Source organism: Annulohypoxylon maeteangense (assembly GCF_022496945.1).
Source record: "Annulohypoxylon maeteangense strain CBS 123835 unplaced genomic scaffold GGS22scaffold_10, whole genome shotgun sequence".
Taxonomy (NCBI): Eukaryota; Fungi; Ascomycota; class Sordariomycetes; order Xylariales; family Hypoxylaceae; genus Annulohypoxylon; species Annulohypoxylon maeteangense.
The window spans coordinates 307903-324366 of NW_025953257.1; the positions used below are offsets into that span (position 1 = coordinate 307903).

Genomic DNA, 16464 nt, shown 5'->3' on the forward strand with positions numbered 1-16464 from the left:
ATTAAAATCAGCAAAGAAGTTAACATCCAAATTTTGTGCAGTTACACGAAACCCCCATCATCATCATGAGCAACCCAAATAACCCCAACATCCAGCAGCGCAGCACGCCTCAATGGAGTCTCTACCAACGAGAATTATTCTGGGGTCCAAACGAAAACAAACATCCTCCATTTAACACAGGTACCTAGGTAACCAATTCACTAATATTTCATATCAAATTTACTAACCAATACCCCAGACCCAGACAAGCTCAAAGCAACAGCCAAAGAGCGCCTCAGCCAAGCGGGATGGTAACCCCAACCCCTTTTTCTCCCGTCGCACAACCTCAACCCCAACACCAACCCTAACACCATCTCTTACCCCAATCACTAACCCAAACCGCTAACCCAACCCCAACCCCAGGCACTACGCCTCCTGCAACGCCGGGCAATCGCTAACCCACCACGCCAACCGCGCCGCCTTCTACCGCCACCAAATCATCCCACGCACGCTCATCGACACCAGCACACGGGACACCGCAACCACCGTCTTCGGGCGTCGCGTCTCTGCTCCCATCGGTTTCGCGCCAATCGGTATAAACCGCATATACCACGCGACGGGAGAGTTATCGCCTGCGAAGGTGGCGGGGGAGTTGGGGCTTCTGTATTGTTTGAGCTCGGCGGGGAGTTTTGGGATTGAGGATGTGGCGAGGGCGAATGATGCTGGTAGAATGAAAGGGGAAGGGAAGGGAAATGGGGGAGAGGAACAGGGAGGGAAAGGGGAAGGGATGGGGATAAGATGGTTCCAGCTCTATTGGAGCCCGGACGACGGCGTTGCGCTGAGTATGCTGAAGCGCGCGGCGGAGAACGGGTACGAGGCGTGTGTGTTGACTACCGATACGTGGCAGCTTGGGTGGCGCCATGATGATGTTATGCATGGGAACTACGCTTTCTACCACGACCACGGGGCGGGGGATTTGGGGTTGAATGATCCGGTTTTCGTGGATAGGGTTAAGGAGATGGGATTGGATCCGCGGGGTGAAGGGGATAAGATGGAAGTGGGTGCGAGCTGGATTGATGGACATATTTGGCATGGACAGTCGTTTTCTTGGGAGCGCATTCCGTGGTTGATGGAGAATTGGAAGAGGTTGAGTGGTGGGAAGCCGTTTGCTATTAAAGGGATTCAGAGTGTGGCGGATGCGAAAAAGGCGGTGGAGTTGGGGGTTGATGGGATTGTGGTGTCGAATCATGCCGGAAGGCAGGTTGATGGAGCAGTTGCGAGCTTAGATGCGCTGGAGAAAATCGTGGATGCTGTTGGGGATAAGATTTATGTGAGTGGTCACCTATCTGCATGGGTGAAATAAGGGGCTTGCTAACAAAGGTACAGATCATGTACGATTCGGGAATCCGCAGCGGAGCCGATGTCTTCAAGGCACTTGCGCTTGGAGCTAAGTTCGTATTCATAGGACGTCTATGGGTTTATGCCCTTGGATCTGGTGGCGAAGAGGGCGTGAGGCATGTGATGAAGAGTCTGCTGGCCGATTTCGATATCCTGATGAATGTTGCGGGGTACCCGAACTTGAAGGAGATCAACCGCGATGCTCTCGACTCGCTGCCTAAGGGAGGTTACTATCCTCCTACCACCGAGATGGCTTAAGTGCCGCAAAGAATGGAATTTTCTTGATCGATAAGTTAATTACATCACAAATCGTCTTGGTATCATCACTGAGAAAAGGGACCGAGGATAGCGACAAAGGGAATATTCTTGTCTCAGTTGTGGATATCTTGATAGTTATCGAGCGAACCCGAAGTCTCCTTTACAAGTTCAAGTCGATACTCTCTCATATATACATCTCTACGCTTATAATCCTCCGTCAAATTACTGACTTTATCTTCATCTTCCATTTAACCAGTAACGTTGAAGTAGTTGGCAGCAATAGGGTCTTTAAGTCCCGCCGCAGTAATGAACTTCGGGACATTGAAGCCAGTCTTTTGGCTCTGGAGCATTTGACTAGCGGCAGCGGGGATCGCCCAGTTCTCCGGCTGTTCCCAGAGGAGATTCGTGTATCGGTGCGGGTGCGGGGGGTTCTCCGCTGGTGGTGCTGGCGCAAACCATGCTACGGGTGTGTTGGACGTAGATGTAAGAGTTGTTATGCCCTCAGCCGACGGGGAACCGCTTGCCTTGAAGTCTCGGATCACGGTGTGTAGGTAAGTGGTAGGCTGACCTGCGCCGGGATTCACGAAGTTGGTTGAGCTGATATTATATCAAGTTAGTTAAAACCCGGCGCTTTGGGTATATAGGGGTTAAGACATACGCATCGAGATCTGAATTCGATTAGCTAACTGAGTTTGTAGAAATTTGAAAAGAGATGTTGCCTTACCAATTAACATCCAGATATAGGTACCATCAGCCGTACCGTTCAACCCAATGGTCGGCTGTCTCGAAGTTTCAGGCTTTGCGAAAGCCAACCCCGGCGTGACTGACTTGGTTCCGAAGGTGACCTCTAGCTTCTGTTCGACAACTGGAGTAAACCCCGACGGAGTCTGAGCGGCGGAAATGCCAGCAAGTGCCAATGCGGATAAGATACTGTTGCCCTTCATCTTGAATTGAAATATTGATAATAATAACCTTGAATCATCAACCCACACTCTCGGTGTGGCCACCAGGCGTCTGGTTGGGTATAAATATTATCTCGCCGTCCAAGACTAGACCCTCACGCAATAGCTTATGCGGAGCTTCTCTACATTGCCCAGGGACTGGCAATATACAATAAGCCAATATCATCGCCGTCTCGTTTATATAAGCTTGTTGGCTAAATAGGGAACTTTCCTGATCAGGCTCGGCCACCTCTTGTGCATGGTCTATCATCCGGCTTGGCGAATTAGGTCTAAGCATTGCCTCATACGCGGGTCCCCCGCAAATTAATGGCAGTTAGATACACTGGTCTGGACTAGAAGCTCACTGCCGATCACTGATGTCGTTTGGGAGCAGTTCGTACCAAGTGTATCTAGTAACTAGGTTGACTTACCTCTAGACAGGTGATCCCTCGGAGAACATGCTTTAGATAATCAATCAACCCACACTCCTATACGTACCTACGTATGGTGTTCGCACCCAATCAGGTATAATGTGTAGGTAGGTAGGTATTCTCATTAGGGAGGTTTAGCATTATCCAATACAACAGCAGTTATAGTAAGAATTGCGTTACTATCAAGACCGGAGGCAGCTACTCGTGTAGCTTTTTCGGAGCCTCCCTAAGGGAAAACTAGGCGTGCTAAGCTAAAGCTTCCATCGAACACCTCCGAACCGACCACAAGCCATGTAATAAAACCCCATCCTCCTCGTAGGGTCGACTTGACTAAGTCTTCCAAGGCCACTTCAGGGCCGCCGTATATTCGCCAAGGTCCCTCATCATATAATCCCAGTCTCTCACATAATCAGCGGGGATTGCACCATTCCATCGCTTCCAGTACGCCTTCCGCACAAAGTACCCAAGCATCGCTCGAGGCGGGCTAATGTGCCAGTGGTATACCTCATTCGCTAGACGATAGAAAAACTTCGGTCCGAACAGCATTTCCGTCCGATGTAGTCGGGAATGTTGACGGGTGCTCTTCATCGCGGCGAGCTTCTTCTTCTTCATCTCGATGCGGGGACTCGTGCGTTCGATGATGACTCGTTTGTGTTGGCGTTGTCCGCTCGTTGCTAAGAATCGCTTGCGTAGTTGTTTCACTTTCTGCTTGGGATTCATCCACTTACGCACCGGTGCTAGGGAGGAAGAAATTCTCGGGCGTGACGCTTGGACCGCGACATCTCTGATGAGAGTGGTAGTATATATCTCGTGAGCCTCGTCGTCTTCTATGGCAAGGTCGACTAACTTGTCCTCGACAAGTGTCTTGAGATCGCCAAGTCCCAGGTCTAGGAGTTCTTGGGGACCCACGGACATAGTCGGGAATGACTGTTGGCTTTTGGCTTCTTCGGCGGCCTTCTCATGTGCTTTCGCATTGTTAGATGCGATTCGTTCGACTTTCAAGCGGCGTTTATGAAGCTTGTCAACCGAGCGCTGAATTTTTTCTAAGTCGCGCTCAAGGACCTTCAACTTCTTCTTGCAATCAGCTTTGATCTCCGCTTTACGCGCCTCGAAGTTTAACTTCAGCAGACACAAGTCTCTCTTATGCTGCACAATCTCCAGAGTCTGCAATCTGATGTCGAGTCTGTAATATTCGGCGTCTAGTAGGATTTCCTTAACTTTCACTCTCTGGGCAGACATGTCCCACCAAGGAGCCTTGGGAGGGACCACGTCGGTTTCTGGCTTCTTGTCATCTGGCTTCTTGGTATCTGACTCCTTCGAGTCGTCGTTTGAAGCCATCGCGGCCAGTAAATGCGATGTTGCTGATGAAATTGGGGAAGTAGAAGATGCGGGTTTTACATGTTTAGGGCATGAACTAGATGGTACGAAGGGAAATCACTTGACAGAAAAGAAAAAAACTACATTTTGACCTTGGAAGGGAATAGGCGTTGTGGTTGAACGAGATAGTCTGGGGACGGGTTGCCTTATACGTCAATGAAGAAACCGTAGGGAGAGTAAGTTCTCTTTTCGAACTCGAGTCCTACGATACGTTCAAACGTCTAAGCCAAAACAATGAGATAACCTCCATGGAAAGCTACAAGAATTCACTGAAGATACTTCTGTATCTTGACGATCTCGATATTTGCTCCTTTTCAATTTCTATGATTACGGCGATATTAAAAGACAGTAGCCGACATGTCAAATATCTCATCGTCGACAAGTACGCTTCATTAAAGTAAAACCCCCTGGAAATTCTTCAGGCTTTGCCTACTAGTATATGCCAGGTATCTACTAAGCTTATAAAATAAGTTAGAGGGTATAGGACAAAACGTCAAGAGAGTAGGTAGATACGTATGTCACCAATTGATTAGAGCTATTGTGGACTATTATATTTATTTATACGAATATTTCTATAGTTATAAAATTCGTCCTATCAGAGTATGATCCAGCCTTCCCTCAACCTTAGTCCAAACGCCTGTGGTCTATGCAATAATAATCAGAGTGTGATATCCCTTCTTTTTTTGAGGTCGGCTGCCCCCTAGTCAACGAGCGTCAATACTCGGACTAATTTGATGAGAATCAGTGGGCAACCCCGTCGCTGTTCTTGCCCACAGTGCTCGGGCTTTCTAGGCTACTGTCATCCCTATGCATCTTAGGACCTTCGTCCTCGTCCTCGCTCATTAAGCCTTCTAGCTCGAACTCTTGAGCATCTCTAACAGGTATACTTCCGTTTACCCGAGGTCCCAGTCGGCCATTGGCTGCATCTTTCGTAGGAAGCGCGGTATTGCTGTTGCGATCGTATATGCCGAGAAGTACGTTGGTGAAGAGGAAGATGAGGAAGGCGAGAGAGTATAATATCAAGATATAGGCAACATGGTCCATACCTGAAGAGGCGACCAAGGCCATTTGCTCTTCAGTGGCGCCCATGAACAAAAATCCAGAAGCGTAAAGCAACTTTTGGCATTTGTTAGCTAGGAAACGTGTAGACTATATTAAAGTTGAAGAAACTTACGAAGACAGGGACGAATTGAAAACTGTTTGTTTCACGGCCGTCGTCGGACATGCCGGGCCGATCCCGTACTACGAATGATATCTCGATGATTCGAGTAGCACCCGCAGCCATAAGGGTATACCCGAACATCTTGTGGGTCTCGGCGCTGATCATTAGTTCTTGAGGATGCGCGCTCATGGCCCAGCCGGTGATCAAAATGACGAAACCAGGGATGAAGTTGCGCTGGGGTCTGCCGTCTCGGTCCCTGCTCAACCAAACACCGGCTAATCCTGCAGCCCACCATATTATGCCCATAGTAGTGTGTTGCCAGTCATTCTTAACCCACGCGGTGCCCCATCGGTGTTCCGTGAAAGTGTTCACTACTCCCCAAGCAGCAATGAAGGAGCTATCGAAGAATTCTTGCGATCGGCCAGTACGCTTGAGCCATAACTGTCCTACGAGCAACATAATTGACAAGATGATGCCATAGCCGATAAAAGCACTTCCCATGATAAAATGCGCCAGGCATTGACCAAGATGATCGTCCTGGCAAAAACCGAGGGCCGTGATGCCACCGAACAGCATTTGCGTCCAAGAGAGTACAGGTATGGCCTTTCCAATGATGCCGTGCCCTATCTTGACGAATCGCCTAATCTTCCCATTGATACCCTTCTCGAGGTGTAATTTCAAATAAACGCCCATGAGGATCTGCGCGAAGAGTAAGAAGGAAAGCGGCGTTGCGAACTTGGAATGGACGTTGTTATGGCGAAATTCGCGACCGCCGTGCATGTGTCCTAAGGCGTATCCGAGGATTGCTAATGCGGTACCGAGAACTTGAACTGGAACGTGCCATCGGGATTTAACGATCTACGGAGACGAGGGGCACAGGTTAGATTGAAGATCATCAGATACGGAATGTCGAGCATCGAATACATACCCCAAGCACCATACCCAAGGGGAAGATGACGCCCCAGGCAAACATCTGAATGAAGATATGAATCCATAATGTCGTGTCCTATACAAAGAATCAGTTTCCGACACTTCCGCCAATGGTGTTTTTGGTATTTTTAGTGTTGCGTGGCCAAAACATACAATCGGATCGACAGAAATAGTCTGCCCTTCCTCGATATGGGAAGAATCGTGATCGTGACCTGAAGCCATCGGTAAAGCAGCTAGACCTAGAGCTAGCAAAAAAGATGGTAAAGGAGAGAAAGCCATCTTCGAAGTGGTGTCGAGCCGCTGTCCCGTCATCATACGTTTCGGAGAAGAGAATCTGGGTCCTGACGGTCCAAACGCAGGGTCTGGATGCAACTCCAACCCCTGAAACGAAGCGTTTCGTCTATCGAACCAAAAAGAGACAAGGGGGTTATTGTTCCAAAAGAAGAGTTTCCAAAAACAGAGATGATGACAAGAAGTCAATTTTCAATTACATTTACAAGAAATTTAGGGATTCGAACATGCATATTGTAGTTGTTTGTTTGGGCATTGGATGTTGAAGAGGGGAAAAAAGACAGCGATATTGAATGTTGATCATTGATTACATCTTGAATTTTTCGGGAACGCGACGCCGTCTGGTCCTCGGAGGCTCGTACTTTCCTTCACTTCAGGTACTTGCTTTTTACCACGATTCCCTATCCGATTCAGCCGAAGTCAGATGTACTATGTTGTACAAGCCTTACGTAACCCCTTCTTCGGAATGTGGAAAGGTTCAGTGCTCGGCAAGTACTGGGTTCGTCCCATAATACCTAAATTTAAATAGAAAGATTCTGATTGGCTAATCCTCCGTGAATTCGTATTCAATACCCACTTATACAAATGTGCGGAGATGATAGATCTAACATCCATACGTACATCACCAACTGTCATCCAATTTTTATCCAGTTTTTCTATTCTATCTGAATACAACCTTGATTATTAAATCCCGTACCATCTCATCCAAGATCTTATTTATCATATCTAGTAGGGATACTGGACGGGCGCGAAATTTATCTTCAATTGACAGCAACTCAATATTACCTACTAGGTACTTTGAATCATTGCATACTGCTTTGGTCCCGAGTTTATTCAATACCCACTACGCCAAGCGCTATTCCAAGAGGCACTTTTGTATCACCGCGAAACATCGAGGCAGTTACCTAATGGATGGGATGAAAATCCAAGACATCATAATGCATGGTTCAATTGCAACCACGGTTAACCAATCTCTATTATGGTTTTCTCTACTCGGCACATCCCCTATCTGAATTGCAATCATTTAATAATTATATATTCCAATCATCTGTTAAGATTGACGATTCTTCGCAGAATAGGAGGCTCTCTCCGTTGCACCTAAATTACTAGGTAACTCCGCTCTCTTGGTATCCAAAACAGCGCGGCGAGAAGACACCTCGTCCAAAAAATACGTAACAAGAAAGCCAACTCCCAACGTCCGGGTCGGTGAAGCACCACGTAAGAGCTAACTGCTGGATTCGTTCCTCTTCATGTCTAGGCAGATACACATCGCTACGATAATAGACATATCGACGTTGGCCGCGATGGTGACATTGTACGTTTGCTGTCCGCCTAGGAGCTCGCGCGCATTCCAACGGTCGCGATAGATCGAGGCGACTACTTGCCCGCTGGCTTCGTCTGTAATCTCAGCTGAGGTGTCCGTCCAATCGCCCTTCATGAGCAGCTGCTCTTGTTGACCGGACGCCGAGGTGAAGGAGCCGATGAATTTAGACCCGCCCACTTTATTTCATATCAGTTACACGAACACAGCATCATGTGCATATGCCCAAATTTACCGGGCCACCCCAGCTTTTGGGTAGGTAAACTTACGCCTAAATTTGCTCTGCACCTCGAAAATCTCGTCGCCTTTGGCGTTCTCAGCATAGTATGTGGTGTGAATGGCGATATGCTTCTTGCGAATACAAAACTGGAGGTTGCCGGCTGTATCCATGACGTTCATGCGATTGGAAAGCGTCATGGACTCGCCCTTTACTTTGAAAATAGGTTGGCCATTGGCGAGAGTGATATCGAAGCTGTTCCCGGACAGCGACATGACCTTTTCTCTCAGCACCAACGTCTCGCTTTGCTTCGCGATGAAGGGCCCGAAGATGCCGACCGGCCGGGGAAAGGGTGCTAGCTGTGGTGGTCCCATGTTGAAGTTGGAAATTTTGGAATTGTTGATGAAGAGGATGTTGATGTTCTAAGGATGGAAGTCGGTTCTTAAGTTGATTAGACTAGGCACATAGGAGGTAGGCTGAGTTTCCCTCTTCTACTACTAGATATGAGTCTATTTGGGCTAGAGATTTACTTAGTTGGTTTAGGCACCTAGAAAACAGGACTAGGGATCAGACATCGTCCTAGGAATGCAACCACATACTTAGGTAGTATATAACATGTCAAGTTACCTATCCATCGGATAAATTAACATATGATAGTCACCCTACCTGGTTGATAGGTAGACATTAGATGCTGATACGCCGTTTAGACTTCCAGGATTCGCGATACCTACTTCGTCCGACAGTTGCGATCGACCTCTACCCGCCATCACCCCGCCAATTAGCAGGAGACCAGGCGTCAATACCCCAATTACCCCTGTTGATGTGTCTGTGTGCTAAACACAGCCCTAAAGAGCTAAGCCAAGCTTTCATCAGCACTGCCCTGCCAGCCGCTTCAGCTGCCCAGGTACCAAGTCTCTAGGTGGTTAGGACGACATATGATGATTCTAACCGCTCCCCACCTCAAAGATAGGCTACCTATTTAATGAAAAGGTTAGAACAGAATGTGATTCCCCCAACTTCTGTTCACAGCCTCTCATTCTAGTTTCAACGGAGATACATTTTGCCCTTGCATTAATCCACAAACTCCACTAGGACTTGCGCCAGCATCTTGATATGATCGGAAAGTGAAGCCACGCGCATATCTAGGTATCTACGAAGTAACACGACGCGGTATACAATCGCATATGTTAATAGAGTACGGTAAGTTCCACGGAAGCATACCCCCGCAATAAGGCATCTAACGAAACCTACATTACCTACTGAACTACCTACCTACCTAGTAAAGGAGGAGGTTGATGAATAACGAAATCCAACGTCTATCCAATTTGGTTCCGTCTTCAGATGTATGATTCCCTTCGGCGTGTTCGACTATTTCCGCATACCGCTATTCTTCTCAGTATGATCGACCACTTTCAGCGGTCAATAACCCCTCTTCAGCGCACAAGCCGCCATGTTTGAATTCAGCTTCCCGTCTAGCAAATGCCACCAGAAAAAAACTCGCGGAGATTGATACAATGATAGTTATCAAGGGTACCTACCGTAGTTACGTATGTGCTTCGGGTTGATAGATAACCTACCTATCTTGTAAAGACTGTCAGTAGACTATAGGGGATTTCTGAATTGACAAGATCACATCATCGTTTAAAGAAAGGCTCAACTTCCCAATTGTGTCCGCCCGCGACAGTCCTGCGACCGCCTCTACCGATCCAAGCACAGCCCCGCCCCCGCCATTCAGAAAGTCGTCAAAGTTGAATCTAGTACGCCGATACTCCCAACAAGATATTCCAAGGTCCGCTCACTAGGAGCCTATGCATGAATACTCAATTGCGTCGGGAAAGAGAACTGCAGTATGCCTGGATATAGAAATAAACAGCCGTATTGAGAAGCGTCAGCACCCCTGTTGCATATTGGCCTATCCCGATGGCATCATCACGACCCGAGGTAGCCCAAATGATACCAAATATTACCAGGCATATGATAGCGCTGACGAATGCCACCAATCCCGTAACCAAATTCTGTGCGAATATGCTGGGACGGTCGACGATATAGATTCCCCAACCATACGAGATATTTGCATTTGCCGTTGCCTCGCCGAAGAAGATACTTTGTTCTAATCTCTTGGGCAGTCGGTTAAGGAACGTGCTGTCCGCATGGTACAGCTGCATCTCTTTCTTGCTGCTTGCCATTCTCTTTGCATGTTCGAGGTAATGGAGGAATATGTTACCAGGCATTGGTGGTAACACCTTCATTGGACATTCTTAGTCATCATAGCGACCCTCATCGACTTCTTCTTGGGGTGGGATTTCCAATGGTTGCTTGTAAATCCCAACCTGATGTCTCTTAATGACCCCGGACCACGTTGAAGGTTAGTTAGTATCATGGGTTGTGGTCGGTTCGTTGGGTAGCCTACCAGCACGAATAAGACATCCATCATTCGGAATATAAGAAGAGATGTTTGCATAGTCTAGGTATTTAAACTATTAACATACGAAAAGATTCATAGGTTCCTGGGGATTGAAGCTCACAGTCAAAACTGGCAACATATTTAAAGAGAGCCAACGCTAGAACGACTTCGCTAAATGTCATTCCGTTTGACATTATCTCATGAAGGTGTTGCCAACCATACAATTTCCATATCTTGTACAAAGATATTATAGACCATAAAGGCAAGACCACCGGTGAAATGCATTGCCAAACCGAGGATAAATTTGTCAAGAAGAGTTGTTCACCTACAGGTGCATCTCTAAGAAGGTACGGTGACGATGTCAGTTTGTAAAGGGCAATTGACACGAATAAGGTTATGAAAGGCAAATATAGTATAAGTAAGGCCCTATAAGCTGTTGCAAAGGGGAAATAAATGAAAGTAAAAGTGTTAATGAATAGACAATAAATCACTTTACCGATCATTGACGTGCCTGCCGCGTTCTAGGACCCAGGGTAACCCCATATTCGACAATAGGTTACATATAGAGATAGTATTGTCAAGATGATGTTATATATAAAGATCTAGTAAGAGTAGGTGAGAATTTATGTATATAGAGCTAATAAAATGAATGCCTGCACTTACTCCGATTTCTAGAGTGTATGGTTGATAAGTTATAGCGTCGAGTTTGCGTGCTATCTGACAAAATATGATTTTGGAACGATAAAGGCAAGTACTTTAAATAGATCATGAAAGTCATACTCATCAGGGATTATTGATAATAATAAGACTATAACGGCGGTATCCTGCCTATGATTAGAAAAATTATATGCCGGGTAGGTACCTAGTACCTATGTTGGCAGGTAGAATGGTTCAATAGGCATCACCTCAGCGTCGATTCCTCGCCGATAAAATGCCGCATGGCTTCGGCCACTATGTGTAGTGAGTTCGTTCAGAGACCTTCAGATTTAAACTTTTCTCACTTAGGATCGGTGATACGTGACGATGGTAGACCATCTAGGCGCTATGGGGGAAATTACTATATTGGTAACTTCTCTTAGAGCGATCAGCAACTTGGTTTTGATAATGTGAGGGTAGAAAAAACGAGGTCGAATTGGTGCGCAGCAGGTGAACGCACTAAAGACTTGCTTTAGGTACCTACTAGGTACATTTTGTGGCGCAGCGGGGCCCTGATGCCTTGCCGCAGTTCGGGTAGAGACTGGGACCGTCTAAGAAAAGTACATTCCGATACCTACCTCCTATAAAAACATAAAATATTTAATAAAGCTAAGCGTGGAATATCGTAGGCTAGAAAAAGATTTCCCCAAATTCTTAGGGAGGTTGCCTTAGAATTTAGGCATTTTTTCCATTGAACGATTGGAGTATGTAATTCAATGTCCTCTCACCTTCGCCTGCTTCGCCCATGGCGAGGACTGAAATCGCCTAAATCCTTACTAGGAGGTAGGTACTAGTCAGTGTGCACACTGACCAGACTGACCAAACAGACCCATCTAAATCTAGGTACTGGCGAAACGGCATGTCAAAATTTAACCCAATATCTCATTGAATAGGTAGGTATTTATATAGGTAGTTACCTATATTAATTATGTACTATATTTGAAGGTAAGCAAGCTTAGGTTGCCATTTTGAAGTTGTTAATCAAATGCACATACCGTATATACTAGGTAATTATAACATTAAAGGAGGGTCGCGATCCTTCGTGTAGCCCTCTGGACGTCTCCCGACACGATTCGGAATTATGGCCTGTCACTAGGTACTCATTGGTAAAAAAGTGAGCATATATGGAGACAAGCTTTCAAATCCTATCGCGCCCGCGGATTAGGCAGAAGTCCAAGAACAACTTAGCGACTACGGATGTTACGACTACTGCCCAGTGCACGATGGTTGGCTCGAGTGTCAGAGGAACCTGAAAAGAGAAATCCTGCCCGCTACAGTTCGGTCGGTCCAGCTAGTTGGAATGGAGCTGCGGCTAATGGAACACTCCTATCATGTCTAGGTCTAGAATTATTTAAAAATCGACATTATCCTCAGGACGCCATGTAATTTTCTTTGGATTATCTACAACCTAGGTGAAATTATTGAACTCGAATCTTGGAAAATCGCAGACATGAAGAAGAGCTTCGTACTGGCGGCTGTCGCCGGCCTCGCAACGGCTTTGCCTTCCCCGGACTTCGGTGTAAGTAGGGCTTTATACATGCTATTCAGCGCTTAACGCTAACGAGTTGTTAGGATATAGAACTGTTCAATGTGACAGAGGGCGAGTTCGAGCACGGGGATATCCAAGCCAGGGCGCGTGGTCCGTGGAACGGTCCCGTAATGGACATCAGCTTCCCGGACCCGACGCTGCTCATCGAAGGCAAAGTCTGGTACGCCTACGCGACGTCGGGTGGGAGTACCGGGCACATTCCCCTAGCTACTTCTAACGACGGCAATAAGTGGACGTGGACAAAGAAGGATGCATTGCCGGATGTTGGCTCTTGGATCGACCCCAGTAATAGGGGTATCTGGGCCCCGAGTGTCTTCAAGAACGATAAAGGCAAATATGTCATGTACTGTGAGTATTTATTCCATTTTAACATTTGAGAAATCTTTAAGCAATGAGTTTAGCTAATTGACGGCATTTCAGTCTCCGGTAAGCGCAATGGTGCCCGCCGTTGTGTCGGTGTCGCCACCGCGGATTCCCCTGCAGGTCCTTTCAATGTTACAGACAAGCCATTTATCTGTGACGATGCCGGAGGTGGTATTATCGACCCAGTTCAATTCGACGATGGCAACAATCGCTGGATCATTTTCAAGGTCGACGGAAACGCGCTTGGGGGTAAGACTACCTGCACGGGCGGCCCCAAAACGGGCGATTACAAGCCGACTCCAATCAGGATACAAAGGGTGTCTCGAGATGGCTTGACTCTTCAGGGAAACCCTAAGACAATTCTAAACCATAATGGGGACGCGGACGATGGCCTCATTGAGGGGCCTGCCATGTGGAAGCGCAGGCCCGGCTCATATGTAAGTGACCCTAATCAAATCCTGATTATGGTTATAATGCCCATTAACCCTAGACCCCTCCACGCAATTTACTCACTCTACAATATAGGTTCTATTCTTTAGTACGCACTGTTATAACAGCGACAAATACGATATCCAGTATGCTTGGGCAACTTCTCCTGATGGAGATTTTGCTCACCGTAAGACCCTTGCCAAGTCAGGCCCCAACCAACCTATCTACGGACCTGGCCATATGGATATCGCCTCGGACGGAACTACCATCGCTTTCCACGGTCGCGACAAGCCCGGTAATCCGAAGGATACGAAGCGCCGAATGTATATCGGTAAAATCAAATTCCCCGAAGGGGATTATAGCGAGGGCATAAAGGTCATCAACTACCAAGGTTGATATTGTCCCTCCTAAGCTTAGTACCCAGCGAAAATATTCCATTCTGCATTGTACATAAAATATACCAAGTTCTTTGTATATATCTTATTTCAATTGGGTAGTAGATAGGTATATGTAATAAGAATTTTACTTCTTTCCCTTTCGCACCTAGTGATTACCTACCTACCTATTTATAGCTACTAGGTACCTAGGTAGGTAGGGACTTGGTACCCGTAGACCCACCTATAGTCCACTAGACTTTAGTGGATAGCCGCTGTAGGTATTGGATCTTCTAGAGCTTGGTCACTAAACGAGGATGCTAAGCAGCGAAATCTATCATAAATTACCTACCTACCCAGATAACATACCTTATTCCTCAGCCTCGTCTGTTTTTCCAACTCAAACCAATCCCAACGTCCGTATTTAATAAATCCCGCGTTCTTTCGCAATGAATAAACATTAATATCATAATTACTCTATTATCTTCTAGGGTTGGTCTATTTTCGAAGTCGGGAGGACCATAATTAGCGGCAGCTTCTTAACTTTGTTGCTTCAGCCAATCAACGCGCATGATTCGGAGGTCCACATTCCTCTTCGGGTATTTTCCTATTCACTCATAGTACCTAGTATGTTAGTTTTAGTTGTATATCTAATAGATAAGTGCACGAGGCGTACGCAGTGGTGGAAGTTTACAGGACCTAGGTAGGGACTCCGTACCTAGGAATATTTCCACCCGTCTCGACCTGATCATGAAGACTCATCCGAAGACTCTTTCATGTTAATGGTACCGTTACCTAGGCATTATTACAAACAGTCTCACAACCTTTTCTATTCCAAAATTCTATATCAACCTATTGCTTTGATTCGATTTCTCTCAACTATCGCCAGTAGGCGGCATCACACTCATGCCCGTGGGTCCATCATGGCCGTATCTATTTTTCACGAGTGGTGTCTACGATGCGCTAACTTGGAAGTCAACACATTATTTCAGAAATGCTTCAAATTTCTACTAAGTATCCTAAACTCTTTAGCAATAAAACTCTCGACATTAAGCCCATAGAAATTCATATCGAGCCTCTTGCATCTACTAGTTTTTTAAGGTACCTAGTAGGTACCTAATGCATATTTGAGGTCAGTGAGTTCCGAGGTTATCAGTTAGTTATCAGTGTGAAAGGCACCTAGGAGACTGACAAATCTTCATCGATTCCCTTATGTACCTTAGGTAAGTGATAATCATTCCGGATTCTGTAGCCACTGTTGTAGTTTCCGGAGGGAAAAATCGTCGTGTTTCTTCTCAGATGTGACGAATAGTTCTTCGTACCATCCTTCTGTGCCAAGCGACTGGAGATTCACCCCAAATGGTTGACAAGACCCAAAATCAATTAATACAGGCATCCCATCCTTGAGCATAATATTATCCGGATTAATATCATTGTGTGCTAGACCTAGCGAATGTAGATAGCGGACGGCCGACTCTGTAGCCTCGTAAAATTTGACCAGGTCAAGCTGTTTGAAAGCGGGTGTCTGGCAAAACTGCGTCAAGGTCATGTCGAGACGTTCTAGGACCAATGCTGTAATTCGACCACGTTTTATGCGGCAACCGAAGTACCTGATAATATTGGGGTGGGGGTTTGCGGAGATGCGTTCCATAATGACAGTCTCGTTAAGGATCTCTTTAGGAACATAATCAGACCCCTTCATTGACTCGTAGCAGTTCAATCCAGGTCTCTTGATGTATGCCGTCTCTTCATTTATGTCAACAGGCGCTGCTGTCAACGTAATACTTTCTGGTGCCAATGGGTAAATTTCTTCATCTTGAACGTATACCAATGCGGAGCTGTATTCGGCAAGAGAGATGTCCTTCCTTTTCTTAAACAACTGACCAAAGTATAGCTCTTCATCGGGGGTGATAAAGTAAAAGGTCACATATTTAGGTTCGTTGGTCTCCGAGTCTAGGGCTTCGATAATGGTCAAGTCTTGAAGAGATGTCAACATCGGTGATTTTCTGTCAGAATGATCCATTGCCTTACGAGGTCTAAAGATGTGACGGTGAGGAAATTTGCAAGTTTTAAGAACTAGAGCAATGGGAAATCACGTACCTAAATACTGATCGTTGGTAGACGTAGATATTACCCAAATTCTAGGAGGCTGAGCGTTCTAAGGTCAATACTACCACGAAATATGGTAGGTAGCAGGGGTAGAAGCCACTTAGCAGCCAATTATTAGCGCTCGGTAGCGACTAGTCTCAGTACTACGGTCGAAAGTAAGGCATACAGAACCAACACCAACACTAAACGCCCGTCCCGCCCACAGGCATACCACATTCAATTCAGCATAGCCAAT

The 16464-nt window shown here is 46.4% G+C and overlaps 8 protein-coding genes across 8 annotated transcripts; 2 read left to right on the forward strand and 6 right to left on the reverse strand.

The window, feature by feature from the left end:
- Window positions 1-65: 65 nt before the first annotated feature.
- Window positions 66-1635, forward strand: GGS22DRAFT_189261 (FMN-dependent alpha-hydroxy acid dehydrogenase; the record flags this gene model as incomplete). Its single annotated transcript, XM_047964823.1, has 4 exons — window positions 66-180; window positions 239-290; window positions 403-1309; window positions 1366-1635. 4 exons carry the CDS (start codon window positions 66-68, stop codon window positions 1633-1635), a joined length of 1344 nt encoding a protein of 447 aa, XP_047817965.1.
- Window positions 1636-1883: 248 nt separating this feature from the next.
- On the reverse strand, window positions 1884-2579 carry GGS22DRAFT_189262 (PEBP-like protein; the record flags this gene model as incomplete). Its single annotated transcript, XM_047964824.1, has 3 exons — window positions 1884-2232; window positions 2294-2303; window positions 2360-2579. The coding sequence occupies 3 exons, from the start codon at window positions 2577-2579 to the stop codon at window positions 1884-1886; spliced, it is 579 nt and encodes a 192-aa protein (XP_047817966.1).
- A 758-nt stretch (window positions 2580-3337) lies between these two features.
- On the reverse strand, window positions 3338-4345 carry GGS22DRAFT_189263 (uncharacterized protein; the record flags this gene model as incomplete). Its single annotated transcript, XM_047964825.1, has 1 exon — window positions 3338-4345. One exon carries the CDS (start codon window positions 4343-4345, stop codon window positions 3338-3340), a length of 1008 nt encoding a protein of 335 aa, XP_047817967.1.
- Window positions 4346-5125: 780 nt separating this feature from the next.
- GGS22DRAFT_180199 (uncharacterized protein) lies at window positions 5126-6755 on the reverse strand (the record flags this gene model as incomplete). Its single annotated transcript, XM_047963742.1, has 4 exons — window positions 5126-5500; window positions 5559-6404; window positions 6475-6552; window positions 6630-6755. The coding sequence occupies 4 exons, from the start codon at window positions 6753-6755 to the stop codon at window positions 5126-5128; spliced, it is 1425 nt and encodes a 474-aa protein (XP_047817968.1).
- Window positions 6756-7886: 1131 nt separating this feature from the next.
- GGS22DRAFT_19488 (DUF567-domain-containing protein) lies at window positions 7887-8955 on the reverse strand. Its single transcript, XM_047965578.1, has 2 exons — window positions 8358-8955; window positions 7887-8267 (listed from the first exon to the last, which is right to left on the reverse strand). Exons 1-2 carry the CDS (start codon window positions 8677-8679, stop codon window positions 7993-7995), a joined length of 597 nt encoding a protein of 198 aa, XP_047817969.1. The 5' UTR covers window positions 8680-8955; the 3' UTR covers window positions 7887-7992.
- An 835-nt stretch (window positions 8956-9790) lies between these two features.
- Window positions 9791-10774, reverse strand: GGS22DRAFT_164944 (uncharacterized protein). The gene has a single exon (XM_047961604.1). It carries the CDS (start codon window positions 10552-10554, stop codon window positions 10126-10128), a length of 429 nt encoding a protein of 142 aa, XP_047817970.1. The 5' UTR covers window positions 10555-10774; the 3' UTR covers window positions 9791-10125.
- Window positions 10775-12855: 2081 nt separating this feature from the next.
- GGS22DRAFT_189267 (glycoside hydrolase family 43 protein) lies at window positions 12856-14142 on the forward strand (the record flags this gene model as incomplete). Its single annotated transcript, XM_047964826.1, has 4 exons — window positions 12856-12924; window positions 12978-13302; window positions 13375-13754; window positions 13843-14142. The coding sequence occupies 4 exons, from the start codon at window positions 12856-12858 to the stop codon at window positions 14140-14142; spliced, it is 1074 nt and encodes a 357-aa protein (XP_047817971.1).
- Window positions 14143-15373: 1231 nt separating this feature from the next.
- GGS22DRAFT_164947 (kinase-like domain-containing protein) lies at window positions 15374-15875 on the reverse strand (the record flags this gene model as incomplete). Its single annotated transcript, XM_047961605.1, has 1 exon — window positions 15374-15875. A coding segment is annotated over exon 1 (447 nt), but the record flags the coding sequence as incomplete, so codon positions are not given.
- Window positions 15876-16464: the final 589 nt, after the last annotated feature.